The 16596-nt window shown below is 43.3% G+C and overlaps 1 protein-coding gene across 1 annotated transcript; it reads right to left on the bottom strand.

Moving 5' to 3' along the window:
• Positions 1–6494: 6494 nt before the first annotated feature.
• DEGS1 (delta 4-desaturase, sphingolipid 1) lies at positions 6495–16577 on the bottom strand. Its single transcript, XM_055581969.1, has 3 exons — positions 16376–16577; positions 9837–10579; positions 6495–6982 (listed from the first exon to the last, which is right to left on the bottom strand). The coding sequence occupies exons 1-3, from the start codon at positions 16455–16457 to the stop codon at positions 6836–6838; spliced, it is 972 nt and encodes a 323-aa protein (XP_055437944.1). The 5' UTR covers positions 16458–16577; the 3' UTR covers positions 6495–6835.
• Between the last annotated feature and the right edge of the window lie 19 nt (positions 16578–16596).

Below are 16596 nucleotides of genomic sequence, written 5' to 3'. Positions count from 1 at the left end.
TATTTCTATTTTGTAATGTTCAATCCAAAGCTGACCTCTAGAAAAAAATAAAAAAGAATTTTTGATTGTCAAAAGTCAAACCCCCTCCCAGAAATATAGCCCAAACTGCTAGCACACAGGAAGGGGTCCACCAGGCAGTGGAATGAACACACATTTGATAACACATGGGAACATGTGTTCCTTCATGCTCCCGCTGCAGGACTAGGGCTCATTAGATAAGCCCCGTGAAGCTCGGTAGAGTCTGGGTTCTCCAGTCACTGTCTCAGTCTCACATCCTGTCTCTAAGTGTGACCTTGTGCCAGTTACTTAATCTCTCTGAGGCTCAGTCTTCTCATCTATAAAATGAAGATATTAATAATGTTAACTGCTTCCCTGGTGGCTCAGATGGTAAAGAGTCTGCCTGCAATGCAGGAGACCAGGTTCGATCCCTTGGTCGGGAAGATCTCCTGGAGAAGGGAATGCCAACCCACTCCAGTATTCTTGCCTGGAGAATTTCATGGACAGAGGAGCCTGGTGGGCTACAGTCCATGAGGTTGCAAAGAGTCAGACCCAACTAACATTTTCAACTTTTTTTCTTTCCTACATCACAGCCATGTTGAGAATAAAATAATTAATTAAAAACCTTAGTTCAGGGCTAGTGAATAATAGAATTCTCAATAAATGTCCACTGTGTTCAGTATACCACATTCAAAGGTTATCCAAGTGCCCTCTATCTTTAACTTTGCCTCTGTTTTCAATGAAAAGCTTCTGAAGTTTTAATAACCTCTATTGGTCTCCATTTATCAAGCACTTCAAGCCAAGCACTGACCCTGCTAGGCTTGGGCAACAGAGAAATAAAAGATCATCCCAGCCCTTAAGTTACAGCGTCAGGGGGAAAACAAACTGTGTATTTAAATAGTACATGGTAAGCACAAATGTTGGAAGAGGGTGTTTGCTATGACCAGTGCATTCTCTTGGCAGAACTCTATTAAGCCTTTGCCCTGCTTCATTCTGTACTCCAAGGTGAAATTTGCCTGTTACTGTTATTCCAGGTGTTTCGTGGAGAAGGCAATGGCACCCCACTCCAGTACTCTTGCCTGGAAAATTCCCATGGATGGAGAAGCCTAGTAGGCTGCAGTCCGTGGGGTTGCGAAGAGTCGGACACGACTGAGCGACTTCACTTTCACTTTTCACTTTCCTGCATTGGAGAAGGAAATGGCAACCCACTCCAGTGTTCTTGCCTGGAGAATCCCAGGGACGGGGGAGCCTGGTGGGCTGCCGCCTATGGGGTCGCACAGAGTCGGACACCACTGAAGTGACTTAGCAGCAGCCAGGTGTTTCTTGACTTCCTACTTTTGCATTCCAGTCCCCTATAATGAAAAGGACATGTTTTTTGGGTGTTAATTATAGAAGGCCTTGTAGGTCTTCATAGAACTGTTCAATGTCAGCTTCTTCAGTGTTACTGGTCGGGGCATAGACTTGGATTATTGTGATATTGAATGGTGTGCCTTCGAAACGAACAGAGATCATTCTGTCATTTTTGAGATTGCATCCAAGTACTGCATTTTGGACTCTTGTGTTGACTGTGATGGCTACTCCATTTCTTCTAAGGGATTCTTGCCCACAGTAGTAGATACAATGGTCATCTGAGTTAATTTCACCCATTCCAGTTCATTTTAGTTCACTGATTCCTAAAATGTCAATGTCCACTCTTGCCATCTCCTATTTGATCACTTCCAAATTGCCTTGATTCATGGACCTAACATTCCAGGTTCCTATGCAATATTGCTCTTTACAGCATTGAACCTTGCTTCCATCACCAGTTACATCCACAACTGGGTGTTGTTTTTGCTTTGGCTCCGTCTCTTCATTCTCTCTGGAGTTATTTCTCCACTGATCTCTAGTAGCATATTTGGCACCTACCGACCTGGGGACTTCTTTCAGTGTCCTATCTTTTTGCCTTTTCATACTGTTCATGTGGTTCTCAAGGCAGGAATACCGAAGTGGTTTGCCATTCCCTTCTCCAGTGGACCACATTTTGTCAGAACTCTCCACTATGACCCGTCCATCTTGGGTGGCCCCACATGACATAGCTCATAGTTTCATTGAGTTAGACAAGGTTGTGGTCCATGTGATCATCTTGGTTAGTTTTCTGTGATTGTGGTCTGTCTGTCCTCTGATGGAGAAGGACAAGAGGCTTAAGGAAGCTTCCTGATGGGAGATCCTGACTGAGGGGGATACTGGGTCTTGTTCTGATGGGCAGGGCCATGCTCAGTGAATCTTTAATCCAATTTTTTGTTGATGGATGGAGCTGTTCCCTCTCTGCTATTTACCTGGGGCCAAACTATGGTGGAGGTAATGAATGATGACCTCCCTCAAAAGATCCCATGCATATACCGCTACAATCCATGCCCCCAACCCTGCAGCAGGCCACCACTGACCCACGCCTTCACTGGAGACTCCTGGACACCCACAGGCAAGTCCGGGATAGTCTCCTGTGGGGTCACTGTTCCTTTCTCCTGGGTTCTGGTGAACAAGGTTCTGTTGTGCCCTCCAAGAGTCTATTTCCCAGTCCTGTGTAAGTTCTGGCAGCTCTATGGTGGGGTTAATGGTGACTTCCTCCAAGAGGATTTATGCCATACTTATGCCAGGACTTATGCTCTGGTGTGGACCCAGAGCCCCTGTCCCTGCAGCAGACCACTGCCGACCCGTACCTCCACAGGAGACGCTCACACACAGTTCAGTCTCAGCGTCTCTGGGTCCTGGTGTGCGCAAGGTTTGTTTGAGCCCTCTGAGCATCTCTGGCGGGAAAGGGGTTTGATTCTAAACATGAATTCGCCCCTCCTATCATCTTGCTGGGGCTTCTGCTTTGGCCTTGGATATAGGGTATCTCCTCACAGCCACTCCAGTGCCTACCATCTGTCATAGCAAACACCCTCTTAAAACAACACAAGGGAAGACTCTACACATGGACATCACCAGACGGTAAACACTGAAATTGGATTGATTATATTCTTTGCAGCCAAAGATGGAGAAGCTCTATACAGTCAGCAAAAACAAGACCAGGAGCTGACTGTGGCTCAGATCATGAACTCCTTATTGCCAAATTCAGACTTAAATTGAAAAAAGTACGGAAAACCACTAGACCATTCAGGTATGACCTAAATCAAATCCCTAAAGGTTCTACAGTGGAAGTGAGAAATAGATTCAAGGGATTAGATCTGATAGACAGAGTGCCTGATGAACCATGGACAGAGGTTCATGACATTGTACAGGAGACAGGGATCAAGACCATCCCCAAGAAAAAGAAATGCAAAAAAGCAAAATGGCTGTCTGAGGAGGCCTTACACATAGCCGTGAAAAGAAGAGAAACAAAATGCAAAGGAGAAAAGGAAAGATATACCCATTTGAATGCAGAGTTCCAAAGAATAGCAAGGAGAGATAAGAAAGCCTTCCTAAGTGAACAAAGCAAAGAAATAAAGGAAAACAATAGAATGGGAAAGACTTGAGATCTCTTCAAGAGAATTAGAGATATCAAGGGAACATTTCATGCAAAGACGGGCTCAATAAAGGACAGAAATGGTATGGACCAAACAGAAGCAGAAGATATTAAGAAGAGGTGGCAAGAATACACAGAAGAACTGTACAAAAAAAAATCTTCACGACCCAGATAGTCATGATGGTGTGATCATTCACCTAGAGCCAGACATCCTGGAATGTGAAGTTAAGGAGGCCTTAGGAAGCATCACTACGAACAAAGCTAGTGGAGGTGATGGAATTCCAGTTGAGCTATTTCAAATCCTAAAAGATGATGCTGTGAAAGTGCTGCACTCAATATGCCAGCAAATGTGGAAAACTCAGCAGTGGCCACAGGACTGGAAAAAGTCAGTTTTCATTCCAATCCCTAGAAAGCCAATGCCAAAGAATGCTCAAACTACCACACAATTGCACTCATCTCACATGCTAGCAAAGTAATGCTCAAAATTCTCCAAGCCAGGCTTCAATAATACATGAGTCGTGAACTTCCAGATGTTCAAGCTGGTTTTAGAAAAGGCAGAGGAACCAGAGATCAAATTGCCAACATCCGCTGGATCATCGAAAAGCGTGAGAGTTCCAGAAAAACATCTATTTCTGCTTTACTGACTGTGCTAAAGCCTTTGACTGTGTGGATCACAATAAACTGTGGAAAATTCTTCAAGAGATGGGAATACCAGACCACCTGACCTGACTCTTGAGAAATCTGTATGCAGGTCAGGAAGCAAGAATTAGAACTGGACATGGAACAACAGACTGGTTCCAAATAGGAAAAGGAGTACATCAAGGCTGTATATTGTCACCGTGCTTATTTAACTGCTATGCAGAATACATCGTGAGAAACGCTGGGCTGGATGAAGCACAAGCTGGAATCAAGATTGCTGGGAGAAATATCAATAACCTCAGATATGCAGATGACACCACCCTTATGGCAGAAAATGAAGAACTAAAGAGCCTCCTGATGAAAGTGAAAGAGGAGAGTGAAAAAGTTGGCTTAAAGCTCAACATTCAGAAAACTAAGATCATGGCATCTAGTCCCATCACTTCATGGCAAATAGATGGAGAAACAGTGGAAACCGTGGCAGACTTTATTTTGGGGGACTCCAAAATCACTGCAGATGGTGACTGCAGCCATGAAATAAAGAGATGCTTACTCCCTGGAAGAAAAGTTATGACCAACCTGCTAAGTCACTTTAGTCATGTTAGACTCTGCATGACCCGGTAGACGGCAGCCCACTAGGCTCCCCCATCCCTGGGATTCTCCAGGCAAGAACACTGGAGTGGGTTGCCATTTCCTTCTCCAATATGACCAACCTAGACAGCATATTAAAAAGCAGAGACATTACTTTGCCGACAAAGGTCCATCTATTCAATCAAGGCTATGGTTTTTCCAGTAGTCATGTATGAATGTGAGAGCTGGACTATAAAGAAAGCTGAGTGCTGAAGAATTGATGCTTTTGAACTGTGGTGTTGGATAAGACTCTTGACAGTCCCCTGGACTGCAAGGAGATCCAAGCAGTCCATCCTAAAGGAAATCAGTCTTGAATGTTCATTGGAAGGACTAATGTGGAAGCTGAAACTCCAGTACTTTGGGCACCTGATGTGAAGAGCTGACTCATTTGAAAAGTCCCTGATGCCGGGAAAGATTGAAGGCGAGAGAAGGGGACGACAGAGGATGGGATGGTTGGATGGCATCATCGATTCAATGGACATGAGTTTGGGTGAACTCCAGGAGTTGGTGATGGACAGGGAGGCCTGGCGTGCTGCGGTTCATGGGGTCGCAAAGAGTCGGACACGACTGAGTGACTGAAGCACAAATGATTAGGTAAGCATTGGTTGGAGAGTCCAAAAGTGACACCTGACTTGATAGGAAGGGGGGTGGGCTACTGAATACCGGTGTGAGCCTGGTAAGGCCAGGAAGGCAGAAAGGGAATCTAAGCAGAAGGGTAAATGTGGGCAAAGCCACAGAACCTTGTCTCAGGACCTGTCCTTGTGCCTTCAAGGCTCTGCAACCCAGCCTTCCTATGCCCTCTCCCTACCCCCGACTCCTCCTCCCTTTAGAAAAGTCACTGCCAGTGACAGAAAGAATGGCCATAGTTTGCAGATGGGAGCCAGACTGGCCCAGAGATGCTAGGAGGCCGAAACCTCCACCAAGCAAGAACCAACAGGTTTGGGGAAGGACAACGAGGCACCCCCTCTCCAGACCCAGCAGAAAATGGAACCGAGAGAGGGCTGACCCAGCGGGAGATCTAGGGGCTTTCAGCACTGGTCTGGCAGCTGCAGCCAGAGTTGTACAGGCGAAGGGAGTGCAGGGTTCAGTGAGAACGTAGGGCCCACTTAGCATCAAACCTGTCGGTAGGTTTTACCAGATACTTTTACTTGACTCAGCGTGTACATGTGAATCGTAAAGTTGGTTCTGTTATGACTCTAAACTTGTACTTTGTCCCCCAAAATTAGATCTGTGAGAAACCAATACTTTTGAGGGTGAATATTGTGCTTTTCACCACCATTAGGCAAAAGTATAATACAGCTGAGATTACACAAGTAGGAATTTTATAGTATCTTGTCTTCAGTACACCGGAGGGTTGGTGTTTTGTACAAATTGTAGACTATTTGACTTCTTTGATACTGAAGATTACTTTTAAAATAGTTCACTGTATTACAATAAATATACCCGAGTGACATGTTTCAGGTCACCAGGAATACCAGCCTAACAACCCCCAATACTGGCTACTTGACACCAGCCATCTACCATCAGACCCAACCAGTTTCTGCTGAAATGAAATGACATAAAATTATCAGTAAAGCTACTTCTAATCTGAGAGTCCACGCAGAAAAGGAAGTTGAGTTGTTGGACATGACTGAATTCAATAATGTCCTTATTTATGAGTAAGCCTGTGCTGGACTCAGTAAGCTCACCCCAGTCTGTGATTATAGTGTAAAGATAGTCAATTAAAAAAAAAAGTGATAAACGCTATGTATTGTGATTAATAGCTCAGTTTATTAGCGATTTTAATAAAGTAAATCCTTATAGTGAAAACAACATACTAGAAAGAGCTTTTTAAAAGCTTTTTTTATGATATGCTTACAAAGGGTCAGACCTAAGTGAAAACATCCACCACAGTGGTAATACAATGAGTACAGCTGAACACTGCGCAGATGGACTCTTTAAAGCCCGATTAGCTTCTTGACACTATGAAGATCACACTCTGAATTTGTATGAGGGCAGCTTCTAAACATAGTTGGTCTTAATAATGCAAAAATTCCACTTTCTCAGTTATGATCAAGTTTCAGAGAGGAGTTCCTTTGGTTTTAATGACATTTACTCCTGAACCTCGTTGCCTTTCAGATGCCTCTTCATTCTCGAATAGGGACTTATTGTATCATCTGTCACAAAATCATATAGCACTTTTATCCAGGAATTGTAGTGGGGGAGGTTGTCATAGTACTCAGCAGCTATTTTCCTTACCTAGAAGGGAAAAAATACAGCAAGATGAATAATGAGTGTTAACAGAGTCCTATTAAAGATGACAGATGGATGTCTGACATGCACACTCAGAAAAGAAACTATGAGACTTTCTCCTACCTCCCTCTTAAATAAATAAGTAACAGCAGCAGCTTTGGGAATTCTAAACAGAAAGCAGTTTACATTTTGGGAATAAACCATCCTTGACCCTCTAGGATTACTGACTCTTTTCAACAAGCTCTGAGGGATTAGTTTACTTGTAAATTTACTTGTAGTTTACTAGCTTACTTGTAAATGTGGCACTTGCCATCTTTTAACAACAAATACTTTCAATCCAATCAACTTGATGTTTTTTAAATGTCATACTGAATGACTGGCATTGCAGGGTTTAAAGGCACCACTTGATGCTGCCATTAAGGAACCTGCCTGCAAATACCGATCAATTATTGTGGCATGCCAGTAAGAAATTAATCACTTATCAAACGTACAATTCAGCCACCTCACATTAAGGATGTCTTTTTAAAAAAATGACTATGGCCAGTATGATTAGCAAGCAAGACTAGTTAGGGCAGAGTAAAACACTGATTTCAACAAAATGTGATTGCAGTGATTTTTTAAGGCTCTGAACAATCTAAAAACCACTGAATTGCACATTGTAAGTGTATGAATTGTATCTATGAGTTACATTTCAATAGAGATGTTGAAAGAAACCTTGTTATGCATATCTATTAACTAACCATGTGATCGTTACATGGAACATAATTACTGCAACACAACTATTGCAGAACAAGGTACTTCTTGGCATACACAATAGAACAGGCAGGAAAGGAAGACCAGAGAACTTTGAGAATGTCTATTAGTTCAGCTATGTGTGGAATGGAGTGGGAAATAAATTCTCACTGATGAACCATGAGCAGGTAATGTTTGAGCTGACCTAAGTTTTCAGTTTACAGACTGCTCAAGAAAATTACAAGTCAAAATATGTGGCTTATGTTGGAAAAGGTGAATTATTTTGTTCAAAGGTGACCAGCTTTCTCCTTAAACCATGTCATGTCCAACTCTTTTTGCGAGCCCATGGACTGTAGCCCACCAGGCTTCTCTATCCATGGGGTTTTCCAGGCAAGAATACTGGAGAGGGTTGACATTTCCTTCTCCAGGGGATCTTCCTGACTCAGGGATCAAAACTGTGTCTCCTGCATTGCAGGCAGATTCTTTACCAGTGAGCCACCTAAGAAGCCCTAATCTCTTAAAAATACAAAAATGTACTTTCCCTAGGCAGGGAAGAGGTGAGCAAAGGTGGGCACACTCTCCAACCAAAATGACACAAAGTAGCCACACAGGCACATCACACCACGTTCAAAACTGTTTTCAGCCAGCTGTGTGGTGATTTCCCCCATTTTATTTTGAAAACACAAAACCGACAGAAAAGTTGAAAGAACAACAAAACCATCAGCCATATGCTCTTCATTTAGGTCCACCAATTAACACTATGCCACAGCTACTTTCTCTCTCTCTCTCCATATATGATATAGACCACATACTTTGCTCTTTGCTGGAAGAGAAGTTGCAGATGTTATGTGCAAACTTACCCTGAATATTTCACCCTAAATATTCAATACATATCTCCTAAAAAAAAGTTATGTCATCAGTCGTGTCTGAGTCTTTGCAACCCCATGGACTGGTGCCTGCCAGGCTCCTCTGTCCATAGGATTTTCCCAGCAAGAATACTGGGATGGCTTGCCATTTTCTCCTCCAAGGGATCCTCCCTACCCAGGGATCGAACCTGCATCTCCTGCACTTGCAAGCGGATTCTTTGCCACTTAGCCACCTGGGAAGCCCAAGAACAAGGACATTTCCCGACAAAACCATAATAGCATTCCACACCCAAGAAACTTAACACTGACACAATATTACTATTATGTGGTTCATATTCCAAACTTCCCACTAACTCAATGTCCTTTCTAGATTTTTCTTTCCTCAACTAGTAATCCAATCAATAATCAAATGTTATATTTAGTTGTCATGCTGTATGCAAGTTTGTAAACAGTCAACAGTTAAAAACTTAAGAGGAAATCTATAAAATTTGGGTGAGTAGATATGCTAGCATAAAATATCTGGTTATGGTTTCCTTAATATCACAGCTAAAAAAATAAAAAATCAAGAAAAACTGATACTACATCTCCTACAACTTCCCTTTTTTAAAATTACAGAAACATTTTTTGGTAATGGAACTGTAAAAGCTATCCATTCTGAGGATGGAAAGTCTAATAAGCTAATTCATCAGAAATATAACTGAAGTTTGGAGAGGATTATCCTTTGGGGAAGGATGAAAGTCAATATGCTGCCTTTCATTTACTCCACAAGCAGTAAGATAAAAGTCTACTGTGACGGGAAACGGATGGTCCCTGCTGTGGGATGTCTGCACCACTGGAAACTGACATTCACTTATTTTGCAGAGCAATTATACAGGGTATCTGTATTTCACAATAAACCAACACAAACTTTAGCTAAGTGTATTCAGTTTAGCAGTGATAAAGGTTATGTAAATTTTTGCTGCCTCCACAGAGGGAATTTCATTTTCCATTTCTGAATTACTTTACATGTCAGTTGATTATACAGACCCCCACCCCCCAACATTCTAAACTTCATGTGTCACCACAAAGCTTAGGGATCCAGGACAGTGAGCTCTGTAAAATTAGGCTGCCCAACTCATGACTTTTAAGACTTTTGCTGTTTTCTTTGATGAACTGCCTAGATGGACAAAATATACTACATTTCATTTTAAATGAGCAAGTCAAGACTAATTGTGATCACAGAACCATCAGAAATTAGAACATGTATAAAATCCTTTACTTACCAGGGGAAGGCTTTTTCCGGGAATGTTGGGAAAGTCGTGGTGTTCATTATGGTAACCCACATTGAAGGTGAGTAAATTCAGAGGCCCATAATATGAGTAAGTTTCATGTCCCTTTAAGAACATATAATGTTCAGCTATAAAATGTCCAGAAATTGGGTGCAAACCTAGGCCAAGTAAGGAGGCTGCCAACATGTAGACTAAAGATTTAACTCCCAAAACATAGTAAATCACGATGTCAAAAGTGATCTGGATCACAGTATTGATTATTTCCAGATAAGAGATTGGTTTGGGGTTGATGAACAGAGGTCGAAAAGCATAAAAGAGAGGCTGAAGGATGACCCATATAAACTTTCTGAAAGTAGTACAGAAGAACCAGCCTTCAAAGTCGGTTGGAATGTCCACATCGATGCCGTCGCCTCCGAGGTATCGATGATGATCCATGTGATATCTCTTAAAGGAAACTGAATATGGGACACCAATAGGGAGATTGGCAAATATTCCAAACCAACGATTCCACATAGCTTTGCAATGGCCAAAGGCACTGTTGTGGGAAACTTCATGAATAGCCAGAGTCATTGAATGATTAATGCAGCTGCCAAAGGCATATGCCCAAAACAGGACCCATTTCCAGTCTAAGTCCTTTACTAAGTAAAATGCAACAAACTGAGTGAGAACCATCATAATTACAATCCATATCAAGTTGGAATCAGGTTTCATTAAGGATTTTATCTCTGGATACTTTGCTGTAAGGAAAAACACAAACAAAAAAAATCACAGAGTGAGAAAACTGCATAACAGTTCTGCAATTAAACTAATATCATTTTACACATCAACTAATTTTTTCCAAATCATATGCTCTCTTTGAAACTATCAAATATTCATCTACTACAGGGAAGGGGTATATTCTTTTTTAAAAATAGGTATATTTTGATGTGGACTCTTTTTAATGTCTATTGAATTTGTTATAATACCACTTCTGTTTCATCTTAGCTCTCTAACTAGGGATGGAACCAACACCCCCTGCATTGGAAGTCTTTTTTTTTTTCTTTAAATAGAGTATGCATGGGTTCTAAGTCCCTTCTGACTCTTTGCAACTCTGGACTGTAGCCTGCCAGGTTCCTCTGTCCAGGGCCCAGGCAAGGATACTGGAGTGGCTTGCCATGCCCTCCTCCAGGGTGGAAGGCGAAATCTTAACCACTAGACTGCCAGGGAAGTCCCAGGAAGAAGTATATTCTAACAGTAAAGTTACTAAATATCATGTCACAACAAATTTGAGAATTTTTGTAGGAAAAAATTAGCCTCAAAATCTAGACCCTCATACATTAACAGAAAGATAGTCACAACATGAATAAATGTTATCTAGTTCCCTTTTCTGGAGAAGGCGATGGCACCCCACTCCAGTACTCTTGCCTGGAAAATCCCATGGATGGAGGAGCCTGGTAGGCTGCAGTCCATGGGGTTGCAAAGAGTCGGACACGACTGAGCGACTTCACTTTCACTTTTCACTTTCATGCATCGGAGAAGGAAATGGCAACCCACTCCAGTGTTCTTGCCTGGAGAATCCCAGGGACGGGGGAACCTGGTGGGCTGCCGTCTATGGAGTCACACAGAGTCAGACACGACTGAAGTGACTTAGCAGCAGCAGCAATTCCCTTTTCACTCTTAAAAATTTTTGTATGTTAAATTTGTAAGTTTTACATAAGTGGCAATCAGAGTCTGATAAACTGATGTATCTGATTTAGGTTTTATAATTTCCTTATACTAAGTCACTTCTGCTTGCCAGTTTGTTGTAACTTCTAACCATTTCTGTATTTTCAGATGTTTAGATGTATAAATTTCTGCCAATGTAGACTTTTAGTTATCTCAAATTAGTGTAAATTCTAAAGAACTCTATCGATTCACAATGCCTCTTTCTTTCCTTTCCTTCTGCATTAGAACTGAACAATGCTAATTTGTGTTAGATTATTATTTGTTGACTTCACACGCAAATATCTAACCAAGTATTATGGAATATGCTAGTAATTCAGGGAAGTATTGCCTAGAGGCAAATGCAGATTCTTCTCCATATCCTGCCACTCCAGGTAATGGAAGCCCAGGTACACACTTTGGTTTTGTGGGTTGGCAAGTATGTTTAACCCAGCACAGCAAAAAGAAGAGGAGCAGCTTCACCTTCTTTTCTCTAAAAGTGAAATGAAGAATTCTAGCTTAAAATACAGGACAGGAAGGTAAGTCCAGTTTCACATATATAAGGGTCGGGTTAATTCAAGGTAATTCTTCTTGTTCCTTTCCTTTCCCCTCTCCTATCCCTAACTTCTCATCTTTCTTGCTGTTAGTCCATTTCATCAGTGTTAACAATTTTGTAGGCAATGGGTCAAAAAAAGTAATCTTATGGGTTTTGAGTCTAAAACTAATTATCCTGGGATAAATTAAAAGCTCAAATAAGTCTTTCATTTAAATATGGGTACGTCCAACAGTTGTTCAAACATAAAATAACAAAGTATTCAGTTCATTGGTGAATAAGTAGTAATTCTTTTGTATTAAAATGTTATTTCTATTTAGAGCTCCAGCATTTTTAGTTTAAATAAAATTTGATTAAATGGACATATCTGATAAAAGATAGAAGATAACACACGTTTTGCAGGTGTGCTGCTGCTGCTGCTGCTAAGTCACGTCAGTTGTGTCCGACTCTAGTATATAAAAAATCAACACTAGGATGCCAATATAATTAAACAGGAAAAAGAATAGTCTTTTCAACAAATGGTGCTGGAACAACTGGTCATCCACATGTAAAAGAATAAAACTGGACCTCTCTCTTACACCATACACAAAAAGTGAGTGAGTGAAGTTGCTCAGTCGTGTCTGTGGACACATGGACTCGTGGACTGTAGCCCACCAGGCTCCTCCGTCCATGGGATTCTCCAGGCAGGAATACTGGAGTGGGGTGCCATTTCCTTCTCCAGGGGATCTTCCCGACCCAGGGATCGAACCCAGGTCTCCCACATTGCAGGCAGACACTTTAACCTCTGAGCCACCAGGGAAGTCACAAAAATTACTTAGCTACAAAAAGGAATGGAGTACTGATACATGCTGCAACATGTGTGAACCTTGAAAACGTTGTGCTATGCGAGAGAAGTCCATCACGAAAGACCAAGTATTATGACCTCATTCATAAGAAATGTCCAGAACAGTAAAATCCACAGAAACATAAAGATTAGTGTTTGCCCAGGACTGGGCAGTGTGAGTGAAGGATATACTCAATGCTAATGAATATAGGGTTTCTTCTTGGGGTGACAAGAACTTTCTAAAAATTAGATTGCAGTACCGACTTGATGGACGTGAGTTCGGGTGATCTCCAGGAGTTGGTGATGGACAGGGAGGCCTGGTGTGCTGCAATTCATGGGGTTGCAAAGAGTTGGACATGACTGAGCGACTGAACTGAACTGAACTGAATGGTTTAAAACTGTGAGTATATACATAAAAAAAAAAAAAAAAAACACCCCACTGAATTGTACACTTTAAATAGGTGAGCTTTTGGGATTTCCCTAGTGATCTAGTGGTTAAGACTCTGTACTTACAATGAAGGGGGCTCAGGTTCCATCTCTGGTCAGAAAACTAAGATCCCACATGCTGTGCAGCAAGGGCAAAAACAAAAAAGGGGAGGGGGAGGGGGAACTTTACAGTTTGTGAATTATATCTTAATAAGACAGTTTTTAAAAAAAAAAGTTTCCCAGCAGAAGTACAGCAGTAAAAGGAACATTTCTTGCAATTATATGACCTACTAATAATCATCCTTTCCCTGATAGCTCAAATGGTAAAGAATCTGCCTGCAATGCAGGAGATCCCAGTTCGATTCCTGGGTTTGAGAAGATCCGCTGGAGAAGGGATAGGCTACCCACTCCAGTATTCTTGGGCTTCCCTTGTGGCTCAGCTGGTTAAGAATCCACCTGCAATGTGGGACATCTGGGTTCGCTCCCTGGGTTGGGAAGATCCCCTGGAGAAGGGAAAGGCTACCCACTCCAGTATTCTGGCCTGGAGAATTCCATGGACTGTACAGCCCATGAGGTCCCAAAGAGTCAGACACTACTGAGACTTTTACTTTCACTTCACTTTCACTTTCTGATGGCTCAGTGGTAAAGAATCTGCCTGTCAATGCAGGAAATGCAGGTTCAATCCCTGGGTGGGGAAGATGCCCTGAAGAAGGAAATGGCAAACCACTCCAGTAAGCTTGCCTGGGAAATCCTATGCACAGAGGAGCCTGGTGGGCTACAGACCTGGTGGGGTTGCAGAGAGTGGGGCATGACTGAGCGACAAAACAATAGTAATGGTCCAACTAAACAACAATAAATGGTCCAATCAATAGCTTTCATTAGTTTTGTACATAAATTTTGTAAATTTAGTGTATGGATGTTGGCTGTTATATCCATGTTCTCTTGTGCCTCTCTCCCTGTCAAAACCTGACACATTTCAAAAATATCTCATCATTTAAGTATAATTTAAACAAATCTCCAGATTCTTATCTTTTCTGAGGTTATTCCATCTCCACCGCTGATATGGAACACTGAGCAGTATTTACACCTGCAGAGAAAATGATTGGCATCTTCATCGGGAAATACTGTAGTCCTTTTACTTTCCAAATGAAATGGTCCAGTGATAAGTTTGTGGAAAAAAGGTTCATGTTGAGATAAGCATGGACAAACACCTTTTCACTTCCTTGATTTTCTGAGTATTAAACAGATAGCTATGTTCTGGTATTCAGGCGTTGGTTTTTACAGAGTTGGAGACCAGATTATTCTTATGCATGTATTGATTAGGCATAGATTAAAATGTACTATATGCCATCTCTTATGTGTGATTTGCAAAATACACATTTCGATTAAAAATAGTAAAGAAAGCATCCACGAACCAAAGTCTCTTAAAGGGGTAGCCTTAATAGCAACTATAAATGTTCACGCTCCCAGCTTATTGATTCGATTTTTTAAAAATCCATTTCAGTAGGATCTACTAATGCTTTTTTTTTCTTTTTACAATTTATAAATTTATTTAACAGAGTCCCTAGTGTCAGAAGGATATGGGTTTAAATCTAGATTCATCCATTTATTAGTTATATGATCACGTGTTACCCAACTCAGGTTCCATTGTTTGCTAATACTTGAGAGACAAGTATTGGTTGGAAAGGAACAGCCGGCAATCTGGAGAAGGTGAACTGCTGTTCAATAGCCAACTTTGAAGAGTCTGCTCGACTGTGGAAGTTTTTAAAGGTCTAATTCCTTTCCTTTTGTGAAAATATGACATTTCTACCTTATTCCAGCGAAGAGCAGGGACTTACTTGCCTTTTCTTTTCACTTGGCGAATGGATGCTGACAAGAACAACTAGGCGGATACTCTGTATGAGAAATAATTCCTCCTATTCAACTTGCCACCCATTAGTTTCCAGATTTTCAAAACAAGAGCAAACGTTGTGGTAGAATCTAACCCAGATCAGAATGCCCCTCTAACAGTTATTCACTCCTACCACATCTTTAAAATAGGGGTAACATCGACATAGTCACTGGGAAGATTAAATTGGGTAATGTTTGTAAAGTACTCAACACAGTACCTAACACAACCCTGGGAGAGATGAGAGAATTCTCTATATAATATAGAAGCTGCAAACAGCTGAGCGCCTGACACCTCCAGAGAGTTGTTAGGGCCTAGTTTAACCTGATGTAAAGGCCCTAAATTAGCAGTCAGGGAACCAGAAGGCTAATCTTGGCAAGTCTTCCACACACAGCCTTTTTGTCCAAAAAAAACTGTGATGGATGAAAAATAAACATGAATCTGCCCCTCTCGCATCCCAGCCTTATTTGTCAGAATTCACGAGATCAGCGTGAGCACCCCAGGACCCAGGCCCTGGAAAGGTTACCCTTCCGGTCCGAAAGGCCCCTGGGGGCAAACGGGTCGGATACCATCAGCCCCCTCCCTGGGCCCAAGGCTGCAGCCGCCGGCGCCGGGATCGCTAGCGGGCGTCGGCCAGCGTCCGCGCGCCCCGCGTGTGGGCCTCTAGATGCTCCGGGACCACGCCCTGCCTCGCACACGCTCGCAGCCTGGCTTCGCCCGGGGCCGCCGGGCAGAGGAAGAAGGGAGAGGAAGAGAAAGAGGCGGGGGAGGGGGGAGACGGGGAAGGGGGAAAGGCGGAAGGGAGAAGGGAGAGGAGATTACTGCGCCCACCGGCAGCACGAGTATCTCTGGGCGAGAGGATATACTCGAGCGCGGTCTGGCCGAGGGGACCCGGCTGAAGGAAACCCCGTCCCCGAACGGACGCCCGCGCTCGGGGGCGCGCCTGTGCCTCCCCCGCCGAAGGTTCGGGTCCGCGCGGCCAGGCGGGGGCGCGCGGGGGAATCCCTCCCTCACGAGCCGGGCCGGGGCCCGGGCGGCGGCGGGACGCGGCCGGGAGCGGGCTCTTAACGGGCCTCGGGCGCGCAGGGGCCGCCGCGGGGAAGGCGCGTCCAGGTGGCGGGAGGCCGCGCACGCACATAACGGGGCGCGGGCCCGAGCCTCACCCAGGATCTCCTGGCGCCGAGTGGCGTGCGGCTGATCGGTGTAGACCCACTCGAAGTCTTCCCGCGAAACGCGATTCCCCATGGCGGCGGCTCACGGGCCAGCGGCGGGCTCTTGCTCCTACCCACTCTCCTCCCGGGCGGCGGCGAAAGCGAAGACTGCAGCTCCGCAACTCGTGTCAGCCGGCGGCGGAGGGGCGGGAGAGGAGACGCAGGCCGGGGCG

The sequence above is a fragment of the Bubalus kerabau genome, chromosome 5 (assembly GCF_029407905.1).
Source record: "Bubalus kerabau isolate K-KA32 ecotype Philippines breed swamp buffalo chromosome 5, PCC_UOA_SB_1v2, whole genome shotgun sequence".
In the NCBI taxonomy this organism is placed as follows: domain Eukaryota; kingdom Metazoa; phylum Chordata; class Mammalia; order Artiodactyla; family Bovidae; genus Bubalus; species Bubalus kerabau.
The sequence above is the reverse complement of the archived record's forward strand: the minus strand, read 5'-3'. Positions and strand labels throughout refer to the sequence as shown.

Excerpts from the sequence above, each read along its gene's own strand:
- DEGS1 (XM_055581969.1), bottom strand. The coding sequence starts at position 16,457 with ATGGGGAATCGCGTTTCGCGGGAAGACTTCGAGTGGGTCTACACCGAT. Across the intron at positions 10,580-16,375 it reads TCGGCGCCAGGAGATCCTGG|CAAAGTATCCAGAGATAAAA; the intron begins GTGAGGCTCGGG and ends TTTTCCTTACAG. Across the intron at positions 6,983-9,836 it reads CCGGAAAAAGCCTTCCCCTG|GTAAGGAAAATAGCTGCTGA; the intron begins GTAAGTAAAGGA and ends TTTCCCTTCTAG.